The 20,536-nt window shown below is 37.5% G+C and overlaps 1 protein-coding gene across 7 annotated transcripts in view; it reads left to right on the top strand.

Annotated features, from left to right (window-relative positions):
• The window catches only part of CNTNAP4 (contactin associated protein family member 4), a 264,366-nt gene that overhangs the window by 146,193 nt on the left and 97,637 nt on the right, over positions 1 to 20,536 (top strand). For 5 of the 7 annotated variants that reach the window (XM_060000066.1, XM_060000069.1, XM_060000072.1 and 2 more), the window contains exons 5-8: positions 12,220 to 12,423; positions 13,107 to 13,291; positions 14,099 to 14,242; positions 17,328 to 17,589. In XM_060000066.1, the coding sequence (XP_059856049.1) occupies positions 12,220 to 12,423; positions 13,107 to 13,291; positions 14,099 to 14,242; positions 17,328 to 17,589 (795 nt within the window). The remainder of the gene's footprint in view (positions 1 to 12,219; positions 12,424 to 13,106; positions 13,292 to 14,098; positions 14,243 to 17,327; positions 17,590 to 20,536) is intronic. The other 2 variants (XM_060000068.1, XM_060000071.1) reach the window with 1 other exon arrangement.

The raw sequence follows: 20,536 nt of genomic DNA on the forward strand, positions 1-20,536 counted from the left end.
TGTCCCCTGCCCTCAAAAGGAAGAACTGTAGGTCAGCAAAAGAAGCTCGCTCAAGATTTTGTCTGCAACTCTCCTGAGTAGCCCAGATCCAAGATCAGACTGGATTTTCTCCAGATATGCAAGGCTATTCTTCCGCAATCCTTAAAAAAAGGAAAAGTGTGGGAGGGTGCGACATGAGCAGGGCTCTTGCGGATCCCAGTCCCAGCGCACCTGTACGTGCCGGCAATGAAGTGGGCCTCTTGTGAGCTTGAGGAAGGCCTGGAGGATTGCATCCAACCTGCCAGCTTGTGTGTTCCCATTGCCTGCACCAAGTTAATATGACTTTTGGGTGGGCTTTGCCTAAGTGACTCACTCAAGAATGTTGTATACCAGGGTGCTTCAAGTCTCCTGACACGGACGAAAGTGGACTTAGAGAAATTAAGAACTTTGGGATTACACAGCCTGTGTTAGACCTAGGATTTAAAATCAGATCCATCACCTTCCAAAACCAGTACTCGTGATGAATCATACATGTGTTCATCCTTTAAATGTCTGTTGACACTTGCTGAAAGAGAAGTCTACTAGCTGTTGGGTATAGGGAGGAATTTAAAGTAACACATTTTTTCTTAAAGATGAGAATGTGCAATGTCATAAAAATTACACAGACTCAATGCAAAATATGGTAGCGTTAGTGTAGGGTGTTAGGAATAACGTGATTGATGAATTGAGGTTAGTATGAGAAAGTTTACGGAAATAGGTTTTGAAATTAAGGTGCAGATATTTTCACATGAGAGGCTGGGAGAATGGTCCAGATAGGAGAAGGGGTGTCTTCTAGTCAAGAACGGGAATGAGGATTGCTTGGACGGATCAGTTTGTATTTGAGAACGGTCATTCAGACTGAACTGAGGGGTACAGATTGGAGGGCTAAACGAGGGGTAGAGATTAGAGGCAGCAGCTCAGTGGGGAGGCTTCTGAACTCCTTTCTACAAGTGACAGCTGGAGTCTCAAACAAGAGGACCAGCCATGAGGACAGAGTTCTCCTGACTTGAATCAGATTCACAGTATGCTGAGGCTACTCTTGAATCAGGAGAATTTAGTGATTGTATGTGAGGGGACACTGAGTTATCCGATTTGAACAGCTGTCTGCAAGGTGGTGTCATTTACCGGGAGGGGGCGCTGGGGAACAAATAAGTTCTGGAAGGGAGCAGGAGAGAGAATTAATTCCATCGCTGACTCATTGAGTTTAAGTGACTGTGAAATACGGAAGATTGGAACTCCACATCCTCTGGGGTGGAGTTACAGAATTGAAACCTATAAAATATCATTAGTTATTAAATCAGAACCTTTCCACTTACTGTTGATAATAAAAGTATAAAGTTTAAAGCTATGTTTGTACAACTACTCATGTCTTTGAAAAACAGAAATGCATTTGTCATAATTAAAACAGGTCCTTTATACTGTTTTTCAGGTAGTGTGCATTTTTATGCCAGACCCTCCCCGGCCCCTTGTGCCTAATATGTGTGTTGGCTGAAGTTATAGGTGCAAGCTGCCCCTGTGAATATTGCTGGGAAAGTGGCTGTTGTGAGAGCCACACACGGTTTTATTACCCTGAGTTAGAACAGTAACTTGTTCTGAAGGAGCATCAAGTGAATGGAAAATCCATATCAAAGAGCATGTTCTACTTTTATGTCGGTAGACCTGACGTTGTTTCCTGAGTAATGAGAGAAGCAGAAGCTAAATTTTATGGGTTCAAAGGGAAAGTATAGATTTCAGATGTCTTGGCCATAGCCACTGTGAACATGTTTACAGATCTAGACAAGAGGTGTAGATAAGGAAATAACTTGTGGAAGAAAGAAAAAGAAAAGACAGTGTTTGATGATGAAGAACTACTACTCTGCTCAGTGTGTCCCAAAGGGTAAACAATGGTAAACAAAGGCAAGAAAGGAAAATAACTGGGTGCAAGTGAGTGAGTCTGAGGAGTGCTTAAGAAGTAGCAATTAAGCCACAGGGGATAATGGTTAATGGTGGGTGAATTGCTGAAGCAATCGCCCTGAGTATAGATTCTTCGTTTCTTTTCTCTAGCTGTTGTGTAAACACTCTCATTTTTCGATCCTCGATCTCTCCTTCCTCATCCTCAGCAGAATAAAAGCATCCAACTGCCCGGCTGTAGTGAAATAATTACAGTTTATTTGAAGTGCTGTGATTTCATGATTTTTCTAGTCTTAGGATCTTTTCATGAAGCATAGGGCGATCACCACACATCTAGCCTTCATTCCCCTACCTAGATAATTCTTTTACTCATTGTCTTTTCTCTGCATAGAAATCACTGTTTCTGACAACTTCTCTAGTGCTTCCTGTTTAGGTCAGAGGATGTGTTCTGCTCCTGGTCACATCATACACACATTATACTGTATTGAAATCGGATGGTCCTTTTTTGGTATTAGTCCTCTGGACAGATAGATGAATGAATGGGGGCAGGTCTGGGGAAATTCAGGAAGGCTTTTCCCATCATCCAAGTGTCATATTCAGTCCATTAAAGATCCGGCACAGAGCACAGGGAAAACTGAGTGAGAGGATTGGCAGAGCAGAAATGTCCAGAAGCGTTACACTATTATGTTTATTTGCTTAAATGCAGACTGTATGAGAGAAAATTATGGATTCTATTTAGTAAATGGAAATAAGTCAGAAATTACAAAACTCATGTTAACTTAAAATAAGAGTATGCATTTCATGACGTAAAAAATACTGGAAGTTGGAACTACTTACATCTGTAGATTTCCATCTAGAAAATTATTAGTAGGAAATATAAGAAAGTAACGTGAAAAGTGCAACTGTTTGTCTGGGTGAAAAAATACTGAAAGAAAACTAAGTAATAGCCTTCTGTCTACTCAGGATGCAGCTCTCTCACACCACTTGTTGGATTGGGGAAAAAGGAAAAGCAGGAAAGGTGTTAGATTTACCCTAAAGAATAGTTGTGATTGAATCCAATACCTACTTATTAAGCAGCTCCAACATGTCAACGTAAGATCTTGACAAGGTGCTTTAAATACAGTCCCTGCTCTCAGATTGTTTATCAGCTAATACTGTAGCTGAGGGATCCTATTTGATGTCAGAGCTTAAAAAGAAGATGGATTCATGTTGGCCTAAAATCAAAGTGGATAAATTCTAATTCTTTGCAAAGTTTATAGTCTTAAGATTTTAATTTGATGATACGTGAAGTTATATTAAAATTAAAATGAGGTTAGCTTTTAGAATGCCAGAAAATAAGGAGACTATGAAAACCCACCAGAATAATGTCAAAAGAACTCAGCCAACTGAAGGGGCTCTCACTGACCAAAGATGGAAATATTTTAGCATCAATGAAGATAGTAGCTGCAGTTTTGAAGCATATTAACTATATTTAAGTGAATGGGTTCATGATAATACTAAAAAAAGAACCCTCATTGGTCACCTAGGAGAACTATTAAGGAATCGACTCATTATTTTGAAAGCTAATAAATGAAGAGAAAACATCAAGCATTTATCCTACTCTTCCTATGTGGTCTGGACCTCAAGGTAATCAAATAGAAGATTAGAGGGAATTTTTCTTTAAAGTTATACTTATATAAATAAACGAGGAGTAGTAGAATCAATATATGCCCATTTTGCAATCCTAAATAAATTAATGGACAAGTCAATAGTTATAATATTTTACAAAAAAAGAGAGATTTGCTTTTAGGTACCAGTCATAACAGAGTAGCTTTTATTGGACTATCTTGCTGCCCACAGCAATTATAGTGGCTGGATAAAATACATTTAAAAAAATGCTTCAGGGCTTTGAAATTCAACTCAAAAAGGCAGCAACTTGAGAGGACTTGATTCTTGAAAGATGGAAGGCAAACTCCTGGAGATCCATATTTAACTGACTTTTTCCTAAGAGCATCATAATACTCAAGCAGCAAGTAGCCAGATTTTACTTGACTGAGGAGACAGAGGTCAGAGTTCAAGGTTGCCAGAGTGATTAGAAATTTAGGGTGGAATACTGAAAAGGAGAGCATCAGAGAGGGAGAGCCCTGACTCCTTCTTACACATTCCCCTTAAATCCTTGCCTGATTCCTGACTTACCCATGCCCACTATGCACCAGGCAAAAGCAAGAGCTGGGAGATTCAAGTCCTGAGGACTTCATCCAGCATCTGCCTAGTTCCGGGAAGGATACCTTTGGAGTCCAAGTTCTGCCAATTTAGAGAGACTTGTTAAACACTTTGGGCTTTTACCTGAAAAGCCAGAAAGGCATTGTCTTAGGAATAAACACCGTAACTGAGGACCAATTGTTACGTCCTGGGACTAAGGACAAATCCTAAATAGACCTGTCCAAGAAAAACCTGGAACCAAGCTTTCACAGGGTCAAGGTGATCTGCCAGTAATTCAGCTCCCTGTGGATCTCTTCCATTTAGTTTCCGCCACACCATCCATCCCTCTCCAGACTCTCCCACCCTCCCAGCTCTTCTCACCCTCTTCTCCCCCCACCTTCTCTTCCTTTCCTGACCCTCGATGTTCTCATAGGTGGTGATCTACTCAGCTTAAATATCATTTCCTCAGAGATGTTGTCCCTAATCAACAACCTAATTTAGACCTTTCTGCTCAAACCTCTGATATTACCCTGTCCTTTTCCTTCAAGTTCCACTTAACAATTTGTAAAAACATCTGTTCCGATGGGATGAGTTGTGTGATGTCTTTCTTTTCCTTCTGTTTGGAGGATCCATGAGGATGGAATGTGTTCCCTGTTACACAGCCTCCTACTGTAGAGCTTGGCACAGTAAACGTTCAGTAACTATTTGTTAAGCGGAGGTATTAAGAAAAATATCTGATTAGCCACGATATAAACCAAAAAATGAATAAATATGTAAACATCCAAATTTATTATCCTCGAGCAGTAGCAACTGACGAAAAGAGAAATATCTCTGAGATGAACATATGAAATTTCAAAAGTTGTTATTATTAAAATGATAATAATAGCATACCAAATAATAACTGTCAAGGCATTTTGATATTTCCCTCGGGTGCCAACAGCTTTTTTGATATAGCATGAAAGGTTGGAATTATTCTCCACATATTCCAAATAAGGAAATTGAGAATTGGCACTTAAGTGATTTCTGTGACATCACAAAAATAACAAATAAATATTAGAAACAGAAATCCAGCTTACATCCTCCAATGATACACTCCAGCGTCCTTGATGAAGTAGATGTTACCGATTTCAAATCTATTTAAAAGGTTAATTTAAATTGATATGTAAGTGGCCATGATGATGTTTGCTCCCATAACCTTCTGGAGTGTTATCGCTGACCTTAACTCAGTCTGTTTAAAGCCGTGATAGTGGACTTCCCTGGTGACGCAGTGGTTGAGAGTCCGCCTGCCGATGCAGGGGACACGGGTTCGTGCCCTGGTCCGGGAAGATCCCACATGCCGCGGAGCGGCTGGGCCCGTGAGCCATGGCCGCTGAGCCTGCGCGTCCGGAGCCTGTGCTCCGCAGCGGGAGAGGCCACAGCAGTGAGAGGCCCACGTACTGGAAACAAAACAAAGCAAAAACCATGATAGTAAAGTCATCTTTTCCCTGTGGTTATATACAGCATTTGATCCTGTGCCTTCTTCCTTTTTACCATACTAATTTTAGTTGTTTTAAACCTGAGAGTCCCTTAAATCATTCTAGGTTCTTTTATGCTACTATGCAAAAATAGAACAACCCATTTCCTGTTGATTTCTCAAGCGCTTGGTCTCTCCTCTCCATCTCTTTAAAAGCACAATTCTGTAATGCAGATCTCACATGCCTATACATCATGCTTTAATATTTCACTATATAACAGTTTAACAGTGACTCAGTCTGATTAATGTTTTTTAGAAGTCAGAATCGGACCTCTGTTTGTTTAGTGATTCATAGGTAGTAATTTTTAAATAGAGAGGCACTATGATCAGTGTTTAAGACTGAATTCAATTTAGCCCAGAAGCGTTTGGTCCATAGCTGTTTTCTCTAGTGGTAGCACTCTTTTTCTATTTGTGTTTTGGGGATGATTCCCAAAGAATTATTAGAAGAGTCTCATGTCTTTTTCAAGAACTCTTTCATGACCTTCAATAAAGTGGATTTTCTATTTTTAATGATTTGTTTTCCATTTCATGCATTTTCTATTCCAATTTTTCTCTTTTAAGTTTCTTAGTCAACTGATCTCATCAATAATGCTATGATTCATGGTTTAACTCACAGAATCCAATTCTCCCTGAAAGACATTTCAGGGACAAGTCACTACCACCTCCACAATTTTCTGCAAGTACCACCTATGGTATAGATAAATAAAACAATTTTCTTTTCCATGGTACAATTCAGTATGCAATGAGGTTGTTCATTTTCAGAGAACAGGTTTCTGTAAGCTACCTCTTCTTCTTGTCAAATAACCCTTATGCTGTCGTCTGCCTCAGGATCACTCAGGAACCTATACTCTTGGGTTGTCTTTCAGAGATTCTAAATCAGCGGACATCAGGCAGAGCGCAGGATGTTTGCTGAACGTTTACGGAGGCCACAAGAGATTCTCCTTAGGTGATTCTCACGTGGTGTGACCGCGGACCCCAATTTGAGAAATCATGCTCTTGGATGTGTTTTTCTTAGTAATTCACTTACAGGGTGGGGAAGACATTGCTTTTTCAAATGTCAACCCCTCACAATTGGAGAAGCCTCAAACTTCTGGAGCAGGGATAGGATGCAAAGGAGAGGGAACGGTACTGGGTCAAGTGGAAGATATGACAATGAGGAGTGTGTTTGCATGTGAAACATGCAGAGGTAGAAAAGCAGTTTGCTGCTCACGGAGGTGAAGCATTTCTGCCCTTTAGTTAACGTCCTTCTCTGAGGCTGAGAGGTTCAACTCCTCCTGCACGTGTTAGAAATCGTTCGGGACCCAGCCCTGATGCAGAAGTGAAGCATGAATAATCACATCTCAGGGACGTGTGTCTTCCCTGCTAGACCGTAAGCTCCTGGAAAAAAAAAATGCTCTTCGTGTTATGCATTACTGTGTCTTCCACTGTGTTCGTGGAAAGGTCTCCATAAATATGTGCTGCAGAAGGAGCGCAGGATACGTGTTTCAGCAATTCCACTTCTCACACAACTCCCTGAAAGAAATAGGAATATTTTCTTTCAGAAAACTCTGTATTCTACGGGAGATTATATTTCTGAATCATGCAAATCAAGCAGGCTACATCTCTTTCCCAGGGTCACGGGGAGAATTGATAATGAGAGTAGGGCCTGCAATCCTTGTGAGCCACCTCTTTCCTTGCTTCCTGCTCTAAATGAGAAGATCTGAGATGGAGGTATTCACTGAGGAGGATTCAGGTCACCGACAATTGCCATGGTGAGTCAGCTCAGGCATTTGCTGACAGACAGAGAAAAAGCCACAGAACCCACAGATGGCTCAAAATCATTATTGCTGCATAACCTGGCAATGACATTGGTAATTGAGCATTTCTTGTGCACTTCAGAAATTCATTATTTTTTAGAGTCCACTTTTAAAAAATAAACACACCAAATGTATTTATTAAACTATTTTTGCTATCCCTCTTTCCCTGCCCAGTGTTCTAATAAGTAATAGCATTAATAGTAGTTAACAAATTATTGAATTCTAATTATATGCTAGCAACTTCCAAAAATTGTGTAGATATGCATTCATACAACAGACCTATGAAGAATATACTGTTATTAACAAAATATGGTAAATCACCTATACTTCACTTAAAGAAAAGAATGTACTATTATTCCCATGTTACAGATGAAGGAACAGGGACAAAGAGAGCAGGTAACTTGCTGTGATAGAATAGTGCTCTGTAACCGTAAATATGTTACATTATATGACAAAGGTACTTTACAGTTGTGATTAAGTTACGGGTCTTGAGTTGGGGAGATTATCCTGGATTATCCAGGTGGACCCAGTGTAGTCACAGGGGTCCTTATAAAAGAGAGGTGACAGGATCAGAGTTAGAGAAGGAGATGTGACTGTGAATGCAAACATGAGAGATAATGAGAAAGAGAGAAATTTGAAGATGCTATGATGCTGGTCCTATACAAGAAGGAAGGGGCCATAGGCCAAGAATGCAAGTGGTTCCTAAAAGCTGGAAAAAAGAATGTTGAATTACTATCACTAGGTTAAGTACACAAATGTTTAATGTCCAACAGGGCAATAAAACCATAACCTTTGGGGATATGTTTTCTATCTGACGGGAGTTATTTGCATCTCTACTGGGAAAACAAAACAAAACAAAACTATAAATTAACATGTAACTTAGAGACTGGCCCTCATCAGTAATAAATAGTAAAATAAGATATTTGTGAATTCACCTAGAATTAATTAGACGGGCTTCTTTTAAAAAGCTCCAGCATGACATTGAGAGGACATGGAGTTATTCCTTTGATTTATTTTCCAGCTTTTTCAATTTTCTTAACAGTGGTGATATCAGTTCCAAGAGAGACCTGTCTCTCCCACCAGCATCCTTGGAGAAAATTCAGATACTCTCTTCCTCTCTCTCCCTCTGTCTCTCAAAAGATTATTTTTTTTCAGATAGTTCCAGATTTTTATATCGTTAACTGTATTTATCATAGCACAACGTTTTATGATGATTGTTTAAAATTGCATGCTTTTTGTATATCAGATAAGTTCTGTAAATAGTGTTTATAAGTGAGTTTTCTATCTAAAGTAATACTGATAGGGACCATCCTGAATTCCTTTGTTTTATGGGAATCCTTGTACATATATTACACGGATATAACTTGAAGTTTCCCCGTACTGACATTGTACTTACATTCTGAATTATATTTAGCTTTTTTTCCCGAAGGGTATTGTTCACATTGCATGTGAAATCTGAGAGCTGAGTTACTGACTGCCACTGGAGTTTCTCAGCATCCTCAGAGCTTCCTTTCATGATAATGAATGAGAGAATGTGTTGGGAGAATGTCTAGCCATCTTAAAATTAAGCATAAGAGTAATTATTTTATGGGGACAAGTTTAGGACTTGAAGACTGACAAGAGTAAGAAGATTATTGATTACCATCTGCTTTAGCATCAGGTTTCTAGACCTGAGAACTGAGCTTTCCCAACTACCTTAATTAAAGTGACCCCAGGCTTCTTTTAATCTTGATCAGAATGCCTGTTATGGTCTGTAATGGTTTATGAACTTACTTTTTTTAAAAATTTTAATTAATTTATTTTTTACATCTTTATTAGAGTATAATTGCTTTACAATGGTGTGTTAGTTTCTGCTTCATAACAAAGTGAATCAGTTATACATATACATATGTTCCCATATCTCTTCCCTCTTACGTCTCCCTCCCTCCCACCCTCCCTATCCCACCCATCCAGGTGGTCACAAAGCACCGAGCTGATCTCCTTGTGCTATGCGGCTGCTTCCCACTAGCTAGCTATTTTACGTTTGGTAGTGTATATATGTCCATGCCACTCTCTCGCTTTGTCACAGCTTACCCTTCCCCCTCCCCATATCCTCAAGTCCATTCTCTAGTAGGTCTGTGTCTTTATTCCTGTCTTACCCCTAGGTTCTTCATGACATTTTTTTTTTCTTAGATTCCATATATATGTGTTAGCATACGGTATTTGTCTTTCTCTTTCTGACTTACTTCACTCTGTATGACAGACTCTAGGTCCATCTACCTCACTACAAATAACTCAATTTTGTTTCTTTTTATGGCTGAGTAATATTCCATTGTATATATGTGCCACATCTTCTTTATCCATTCATCTGATGATGGACACTTAGGTTGTTTCCATCTCCGGGCTATTGTAAATAGAGCTGCAATGAACATTTTGGTACATGACTTTTTGAATTATGGTTTTCTCAGGGTATATGCCCAGTAGTGGGATTGCTGGGTTATATGGTAGTTCTATTTGTAGTTTTTTAAGGAACCTCCATACTGTTCTCCATAGTGGCTGTACCAGCAACTGACAAAGGATTAATCTCCAAAATTTATATGCAGCTCAATAACAAAAAAACAAACAACCCAATCCAAAAATGGGCAGAAGACCTAAATAGACATTTCTCCAAAGAAAATATGCAGACTGCCAACAAACACATGAAAGAATGCTCAACATCATTCATCATTAGAGAAATGCAAATCAAAACGACAATGAGATATCATCTCACACCGGTCAGAATAGCCATCATCAAAAAATCTAGAAACAATAAATGCTGGAGAGGGTGTGGAGAAAGGGGAACCCTCCTGCACTGCTGGTGGGAATGTGAACTTACTTTTTTACTTGCTACTTGTTGTCCGTCTTCACTGAATGTAAGTTCCATGAGGACAAGGGCCGTGTTGGTGTTGATCCCTCTTTTATCTCGGCATCCATCACAGGGCCTCAGACTGGATGGGCTAAATAAATATTTATTGAATGAATGGACCCAACTACTTAGTGTGATACCTGTGAAGTAAGAACATAATAGGTAAGAGAGAAAATGCCAAGTGGCTTCCATGTAAGAGATGAAGTAGTACACCATTGCTTTAGGCATCAGTAGTCTAATATGTCTCTCACTATCCCATTTCGCTGATGGAGATATTCCAGGCACAAAGCTCTTGGTGCCATGAAAGGCTGATATGACCATTATAATGTAATAGCAACAGTAGTGAAGAAGAGAGAAAAAAAGAAATAGAAGGCTGAAGTATCACAGGCTAGACGTTCACTGGGGAAAAAATTCTCTTGGTAGCTAATTCCAAAAATAGACTTTATCTGAAATAAAATCATGATAATGATGGTTGCCTTTAAGCAATGCATTAACTCAGAGATAACTGCATGGCTCCAAATGTGTCAGCACTTAAAGTCTGTCTTATTGGAATTTTTCTTAATTTGTTGTAATCTAATTATCATAGAACACATTATTTGTATTTGTCACAGAGTTATGTTTTTGCCATGCACATTCATTCAGCTATATAACAAGGAGTAATTATTCAGTTAACATTATTCTTTCTACAGAATGCAATGTTTATTCATGTGCACTTGGTGAATGAATTCTTTTATAAGCACATTAACAAGATGTGGAAAAATCAAACCTCTGAATTTCCAAAAGATAGCTGCATAAAATAGTTGGAAAAAATTTGGGGCGGTGGTGAATATAAATGGTTCCCATTACATATGATGGATAATCTGAAAGAAATGCATATTTGGACATACAAGTTGATGTAATAATTTTGTCGAATGAAACAAGATGAGTGAACTGTAATGTCGTTTTGTTGACTGGGAGAAGTCACCTAACCAGTTGAAAAATAGCTTCCTATTTTATTGGGTTTCCCTAACCTCTTCATTTATTACGTAAATGCACTCTCAAGGGTAATTGCCGTAAAAAAAAATCTTCGACTTGTGAAATGTAGGAAACACTGCAAGGCTTTCTGAGTATTATCAGTTCTTTGCTCAGGGTGCAACTGATTTTGACAGATGTACTGTTATGTTACTGGTATAACATGACATCTTTTATCAGATGAACTGAATAAAAGTGATCTTGACAATGAGTAGATAAGACACTGTCAGAAAGCTGAAAAAACCTGTCAATGTCACAGTTATGACACAAATGCAGCAGAACAGCCCTTATAATGTCATTAAGTGAATATCTTTCCAACAGTGCCCTTGAGAAGACAGAAAATAGCATTGCTCTTAAATACTATTACTTAGCCACAAAAATAATAAAATAAAACAAAACACAAAGGTCAGTTTAATGTATACTTGAGGTGGCATTGATGAGTCCGATGTATGTGCTTGTATTTGTGTGTCGATCTCTTTTATATATGCCATATAGAAAGAATTTTGAGATTTCAAAACTACTTTTTCAGAAGGTAAAAAACCATTTAACCTCAACATTTCAAGAATGTCATTAAAAATATTGATCACGAAATATGCAAAGTGGCTTTATGGGCATTGATGATAACCTTTTCCCTAATTTATTATGGAATGAGAAACAGCCTTTAATAATATAAGAGAAAATTAGGCATACATTTCAAAATGTATTTCTAGATCATGAATTTTGTAAATAGGTGAATAAAGACTAAAATGGAATCAATCCCAGGAATTAGACATTTGGTGGTTTTATTTTCCATTATTTTGATTGGCTTGGAGCTGAACTATACATGTATGGGTACAAGTATAATGCTCTTTCTATACATATACTTTTAAAATGCTTTAATGAAAAGCATATTTATCCTTAGAATGACTTTTAATATCTTTGTCTAGGATCAGAGGTGGTTGATCTTGATGGGAAAAGTTGCCTTCTCTACAGATTTGATCAAAAATCCCTGAGCCCAATAAAGGATATAATTTCTTTGAAATTTAAAACTATGCAGAGCGATGGGATTCTGCTCCACCGGCAAGGGCAAAATGGAGATCACATCACACTGGAGTTAAGAGGAGGAAAACTCTTTTTAGTTATTAATTCAGGTAAAACTATTGGGTAAAGTGCTTGAAAAATCTCTGGTCATTTAGACATCACCTTAGTAACTTTATGCTTTTATAACTTATCTTTTTTTAACAATTAAGGTGCCGTATTTCCACATTCAAGTGTTTGTGTATGTATGTGAGATATATATATATATATATATATATATATATATATATGTGTGTGTGTGTGTGATATATATGTGTGAGATATATATATATATATATATCTCACACATATATATCACACACATATATATATACGCCCATATTGTACTTGCACGTAAAAATGGTTCCTATTTGCAAATTGTACCAGACCCTCTTTCAATGTCATAGTGCTGACAGAACCACTTAGCTATTTTCAAACATCATGATGAAAGGGATGGGTCATTGAAAAATACCGACGTAGTAAAAATAATGAGGTTGTAGCAAAGATAAAATTTATATTGAAAATGAGTGTGTGATGGTGGGTAATGCTAATAAAGAGAATTAACAGAGGAAGAAATTACAACAAGGTTGAGAGCATATTATATTCAAACTTGAGGTAAATTCAGACTAGCATTTTGGATGGAGTGGATGGAAAGAGATTGCAATTATCATGAGAGACTCTGGTGCCCCCAAAAGGAACTTTTTTTTCTTTTTTTTAAACTGAGAATAATGGTGCTGTTATTTTTTTCTCTTCTAAGGTGAAGCTAAGCTGCCCTCCACTCACGGCCCGATCAGTCTCACCCTGGGCAGCCTGCTGGACGACCAGCACTGGCATTCCGTGCTCATCCAACGCTTGGGCAAACAAGTCAACTTTACAGTGGATGAGCACAGACATCGTTTCCACGCCCAGGGAGAGTTCAGTTACCTACATCTCGATTATGAGGTGTGATGGTTACGTTTCAATTAATGCAGACTTTGTAATATATATGTGGTATAGCCACATGAAAGAAAATACACTATAGAAAACCTACGTTCAGAGTCAGTCAAGGTTCTGATGAAGTGTTCCTCTAGGTGACCTAACTCAAGTAGCAAATTTTGTGCATGTACTACTGAGGCTCCATCTTTCTCCCAGTACGTTAATTTATTATTACAAAGAAATGTCATCTTTTTTGCCTGCAATGTGTAGTTACAAATTGCCACATGTAGGAAATGTTCTTGAAGAGATCTCATTACAAGTAAATACAGAATGTGTTGCATGATTGGTGGTGGTAGGGGCGGGTAAAGGTCACTCCTGAACAGTGCAGATTTATGGAGAGAATGTAGCAATAAATAGATGAATTGATTCATTAATAATCAGTTCAAATGCACAAATATCAATGTGTGCCAGAAATGTATATGAAACAAAATGTCATTGTAATTGGTAACATTGTTAAAGTTGTCAAGGTTTACCGTGGATATAAAGATGTATTGTTCTTCAGCAACCAAAAAATATTGAAATCAGGTGTGATGAGCAACTTGTAAAAATAATCAAGCTCTTGTGTAAGTGCAAACTGAATGCATATAAATTTGTTTCAAGATATGCATCTTAATTTTTTTTAATCTCCATTTGAAATTAACAATATGGCAGTGTAGGGTACTGAAAAATCGGTCTATCTGTGATGATTACAGCTATAGTTGCTAATCGTAATTATTTAAGCAGATTATCAAAAAATCACTAAACAATATTATTGATGCCATTTTTCTTTCTAAGATCAGCTTTGGAGGGATTCCAGCACCTGGAAAATCAGCGTCATTCCCCCATAAACATTTTCATGGGTGTTTAGAAAATCTCTATTATAATGGAGTGGATGTTATTGATTTGGCCAAGCAACAGAACCCACAGATCATCATTATGGTAAGACCTGAGTCTTCATGTGAACAAATGAGGAAAACTGCGTGGCTTTTCCACACAAAACAATTGCTTCATTCTGAATTCCCACTTGATGTGATGTTTTAGACTTTACTCTTGTTCCTTAAAAACATTTCTCTGCTTGGCAATATGCATGTAAGGGATGAATTCTATGTTAAAAATTTAAAATTCATAGGGCATGATTGTTTTATATTTATATGAAGTAAAGCAGGCCTTTATTTTGGTGCAACTGATAATTTATTTTGTTGTGATATTATTACTCCCAGGAGACTAATTTCTCTTACTCTGTAATTTCCTTTATAAGATACTCCCTGACACACTCTCTGAGGAAGCATACCAAGTTCCTGGAGTCAGATAACATCCATCTATATTAGAGAAGCATTTGAAAAATTTGTATTTTGCCATGGTCATTTATAACCAATAAAAGAAACTAATAGACTTTTACAAGATTGCATCTGCCAGTCTGTCCCAAGAGCAGTGCTGGTCAGGCTGCATTATACTCTAATTCTATGGAAATGCAGCAGAATTTAAATACAACTGTTATCGGTCAGGGTTCAGTCAGGGAAGCAGCACCACTGTGAGTTTAGGAACAAGGGTCTATTTTAGGACTTGGATCTTCACAATCATCAGAGGCGCTGGAAAGTGGAGCCCAGCTGTCTGGAGGAGGAGATGGAGCAGAGTGAAAGCCAGGACAAGCTGGAATAAACCAGCCCCTCTGTGATCCTCCCTCACTGGGCTTTATCACACACAGAAAACCTTTGGGGGGAAAACGGCCAGCCTTTCACTTCTGACTCATATCATGCAAGCTCCCTTTTTGGCTAACTTTTAACCAGAGCAAGACAAGAAAAGAGATTCTGTGAAACGTGGTTTCTAGCTTAACCAGCTTAATGACAGAAAAGCAGACACATCTATCCCTTTGAATACATTTCTTTAATTGTTCAAAATTCAGAATATGTAAATGTAAGCTCATGTTGTGTCAGCAAAACCCAAACCACATCATGGGATTATTTATTGCTTACAAAACATTTCATTCTTAATTCTCTGTGTGAATTGATAGTATTTATGAGTACACCATCCAGCAAGATTTTTAAATAGTTTTTTTTTAAAAAAGGGAAAAGAATTTAAATGGAAAATAAAAATATTATAGAGAGATAGATGTGAGTGTTTCATTGCAAAATGAGTTTCCAGAAGCTGCTCGTGCAGCTAGCACCCACTCTTCATTGCCAAGAGGATTTGCTGCTTGTAGAGTAGCAGACAGCTGTCCAAATGCAGCTGGTAAATGTTTCCATTTTTACCAGGTTTGTTAGTCTTATAATTGCCTTTACATTATGGGTCAGTTTATTTCACTCTTCTGCTTTTGTTACTTCATTCACTGGGGCAAGGTATTTGTCTGCAGAGAAAGCTAATTCACTTTTAACAGAATCACAGTGTAGCCAAATGTTTTTGTTTAACCAAGACTAGTAGTTTAATTTCAATGTGTATTCTTCTAAATAAAGTGATTTCATTGACTTTTCAAATCTATATTTAGAAAATTTGTTGAAGATTATTTTCGGGTAAAATAAAAACATTTATCTTGATTTCTGAAGCCTGTTAAGGAACATTCTAATTATTTCTAAATAGTTCGGACCTTTACCTTTTTTTTTAATCCTTAAATATGTATTTAACTCTAATAGCAAAATAATCCTTCATGTACAATATTTTAATGAAAATTCATGCAATTCTAATGTATCTTGAAGATCTACCTAAAAACCATTAGATAAGAAATAATACACGTAAATCTGATGACAAGCACATAATGATAAGAAAAAGACAAAAATGGTTCAAAAAAGAATGTAAGTACTACATTGTATTATGCAATGTTAAACCTAATAAAATGAAAAATGAAAAATAGGCAGAGGGTATGAACAGACCGTTCTGAGGAAAGCGAGTCCAGAAGAGCAACAAACTCATGAAAAATGCTTAGATATACTGTTAGGTAAATGCAAGAGAAATAAGAATGATACATCACTCTGATATTTTGTTGTTGAACTTATGCAAATTTAAAAGATATGTAATACCTATTGCTGTCAAGGATGTGGGGAAAAGCATACCTTTGTATACTACTGTTGGAAATGTGGAGAATTTGACTTTTTTTGGTGGGCAGAGAAGAAGCTGGAAATATTTATTAAAACATGTAGATACAATAGTTCTTTATTTAGAACCCTCTTCTGCAGAACTGCAAATACCAGCACATAGAGAAGCATGCAGAGTTCTTTATTCTTGCATTGTTCAGAGAGACAAAACCTGGAAACAAAGTGAATATACATTAACAAGGAAACAGTTGACTAAAATTGGAACATTCACGTAGTAAAATATTATGCAATCAATAAAAGTAGGAATTAGGCTTCTGCCAGATAACTCAAAGGGATTTCCGTAAGTTATTTGTTAATGATAAAATCATGATACAGTAAACAGCATAAAACATGGCTCCTATTTTAATAAAACAAATAATGCCTAGTGTGTAGGTATATGTATTCAAAACACATTTAGGTGTACATGAATGTACGTATAAGTGAACACATAACTTAAACATGTATATACATATATATGTGTATATATGTATTTGTATATGTCAATGGAAACAGAGAGAATTATGAAAAAACATGGAAGGAAAACCAGTAGCTCATTAATGTTGGTTATGTTAAGGGGTGAGTTAGAAGCCAAAGGCAGCAAAAGGGTGAAATAAGTGGGAAGAGAAAACCAAGTAAAACATAAAAAAAGAGTTGTTTTAAATAAATTTTTTATTGAATTCAATTGCATTGAGTTAGATGCCTGTGTGAACTGAGAGATGGGGAGGAAATAACTTCACCCAGAAAACGCAGGGAAAGATTTGCCTGACCATGTATCCCTGGATTTGAAGAACCTTTAAGACATATGGCAAGGATTTGAATATTCACGTTGATAGCAATTTTTGTTGTTGTTCTAAATCAGGGCTAATTAGAGATTGATAAACAGCCTCTGTATTTCAGATTTTATCACTAAGGTGATGTGAGTGTCATTCTTAAAGCTTTTTCTTTTACTTTATTCTCAGGGCAATGTGTTGTTTTCTTGTTCAGAACCACAGTCTGTGCCTGTGACTTTTCTGAGCCCCAGGAGTTACTTAGCACTGCTGGGCTCTTCCGGGGAGGACGAAGTTTCTGCCACTTTTCAATTTCGAACCTGGAATAAGGAGGGGCTACTGCTATTCAGTGAGCTTCAGCTGGTTTCAGGGGGTCTCCTCCTCTTTCTTAATGATGGAAGACTTAAGGTGAATCTCTACCGTCCAGGGAAATTACCCAGTGACATCACAGCAGGTAATAAGTGCATTCCTGCAGGCAAAGTATATGCGTTTGAAAGATTTCCTTATCTCTCTGTCCCTTCTCCATAAAATTTTATGCTTAACCCAAAAATTAATATTTGTTTAACAAATGAATACTTGAGTTAATAAGATTATCTCTTCCTTAGAGGAACTCGATTCCGATTTCCTTTTAAATATGTCTTCAACATGAGCAGTTCTTATTAACCAAAATGATAGTTGTGGGGCAATAGAAATTTCCTTCCATGACCCTCTCGCCCAGTCCAGGTAAATCAATATATCCCGAGGAAATGTGTTCTGGGAAAAATATGACAGACTTTGAAATGGACCCCGAGTTTGCTGGGTATCTTCAGTGGAAGATGAGTCTTGTGTAACACAATTATTAGTCTTATCTGGTCTTTGAGAGATGGGGAGGGGTCTTTCTGGAATCTATATCTGTATCTCAATATTAGTGTGAATGTAAAACCTAAATATTTAGTCAAATTAACTTTACTTGTTGCTGTAGTTTGTGTGGTGTTGCATATATTTGGGGAGAAGATTTGTGTAAAGTCTCTCATTTGGGAACCAAATGGAATTCTCTGCACTTCTAGGCAATATGGTACCATTTTAATGACTAGAATATAATTAAAGAGACTGTATGAGTGTCTGGAAAATTGATGTCTAATTTAGGTCAGTGCTTTGGGTGAGGGATATTTTTGTCTCTTCATTAAAATTATATAATTCTTGACAAAGGAGCTCCATCACATTTTCATATATATGGAATAATACCCAAGCCAAGCAACTAGAGGTCACATTGGGGTAAATTGCGACATCAAGTTAATAAATGATCTTTAAAAACAATTTAAAGATGCCATTGTACTACTCATCTATATTAACTATGACCAAAATTAATAGAATATGACTGGGAGAGGAAAAAAAGTTAAAATACAGTCAGAAACCAAATATAAGAAACACAGGTATACAAATGAATATGCCTAGTCTTTGTGTATCTATTTTGTTGTTCGTATATTGCTGTAGTTTAAATGTGGGAACTGAAACTTCAATATCAATTATCATTTTTAAAGGTACTGTGCTGTGACTTTTTAATGCAATACTCAAAATGTGGTAGATTTGCAGGCTTGACAAAAGGAAATAAAATAATCAGTGTCATATTACTAATTAATAGCCTCCCTAAAATGAGGTGCTAAAAATGTAAGCTTGCTATTAATGTGTAGTTTATTGTGATGTTATTTGACATCCTCTGGGGTGGTTATATTCACAGCCTAATTTTCAGCATCTTAAAGAAGCTGCTTCAGTACAGCGTTATTGTACTGAGCCCCATGAAGCTGGTTCATTTCTAAATACTTTACAGGCATACAAATTTAATAAAATACTAGGTGTAAGTCTATCTAGACTACCCCAAATGATTTGAAAAATTAAGGTTTAAATCCGTGTACACTGTCATCTGTTATGACATCATATGACTTTGTGTGACTGTGCCCATAGCTAATAACAAGGATCGTCGACAAAATACGAAAGTCAATATATTAAAATTGTTACACTTCAGATAACACAAGTAGGACTTTACACACCAACTCCCCCATTCCCATCTTTCTAGTTTCTTTTAAAGTATTAATTTTTGCTACTTTCGGTGAGGAAAGTACATTTTGCATTGGATGGTGGGCTATTTAAATGGTATGGGTGAGGGGTCCATTTGTTTCTCTCATAGGAGAAGACTTTCTCAGGTACAGTGTTCGATAATTAAATCAGTTGTCAGGTTGTATCATAATGACTCGGAAGAGAATGGATGACCTGTTATTGGTGGGTGAGTATCATATACTAAATCATTCCATTCTATAAGGATGGCTCAATTTTTCTTTGCTACTGGAGATATAAATTATTAATCTTACAGGTTTTCAAAGCATAGAGTTTTTATGCTTTTTACAATGGAATAAAAATTTATATTATGTTGAGGAAGAATGGAATTGTGCAGATGGTTGAATTATCAGGCTAAAGTTTTAATGTGATGTAGTTTTACAAATCGTCATTTGGAAATGTTCAAAAATACTATGCCAGGGCTTCCCTGGTGGCGCAGTGGTTGAGAGTCCGCCTGCCAATACAGGGGACACGGGTTCATGCCCTGGTCCGGGAGGATCCCACGTGCCGCGGAGCGGCTGGGCCCGTGAGCCATGGCCGCTGAGCCTGCGCGTCTGGAGCCTGTGCTCCGCAACGGGAGAGGCCACAGCAGTGAGAGGCCCACGTACCGAAAAAAAAAAAAAAAATACTATGCCAGCCTCAGTCATTTTTGAAATATTAAGGATATTATAATAGTCTAAATCATAAGACATATTAGCAGCACTACAAAATCACTCATGACATAAAATGTTGTCAGTCTCTGTCACCTTCATAGATGGCAAAGCAAAAATCATTCAGATCATGAACCTAACGAACAATATGGTTATATTTTCCTGTTTAAAACAAGTTATTTATTGTCAAATTTGAGATTCCTGCTATGAGTTTTGCATTTCTGCTGTTGCTTTTGCCTAAAGGTGAAAATCAGGCCTGAAAACAAGCTTCTTGCTCCCATGGGCAGGCACTGGCAGATGCAGCCTTACAGTATTTGAGATGTTTCTTTTTAAACATCTTCGTTGGAGTGTAATTGCTTTACAATGGTGTGTTAGTTTCTGCTGTATAACAAAGTGAACCACCTATACATAAGCATATATCCCTATATCCCTTCCCTCTTGCGTCTCCCTCCCACCCTCCCTATCCCAACCCTCTAGGTGGGCACAAAGCACCGAGCTGATCTCCCTGGGCTATGTGGCTGCTTCCCACTAGCTATCTATTTTACGTTTGGTAGTGTATATATGTCCATGCCATTCTCTCACTTTGTCCCAGCTTACCTTTCCCCCTCCCCGTGTCCTCAAGTCCATTCTCTACTTCTGCATATTTATTCCTGTCCTGCC

Source organism: Delphinus delphis, chromosome 20 (assembly GCF_949987515.2).
Source record: "Delphinus delphis chromosome 20, mDelDel1.2, whole genome shotgun sequence".
Classification (NCBI taxonomy): Eukaryota; Metazoa; Chordata; class Mammalia; order Artiodactyla; family Delphinidae; genus Delphinus; species Delphinus delphis.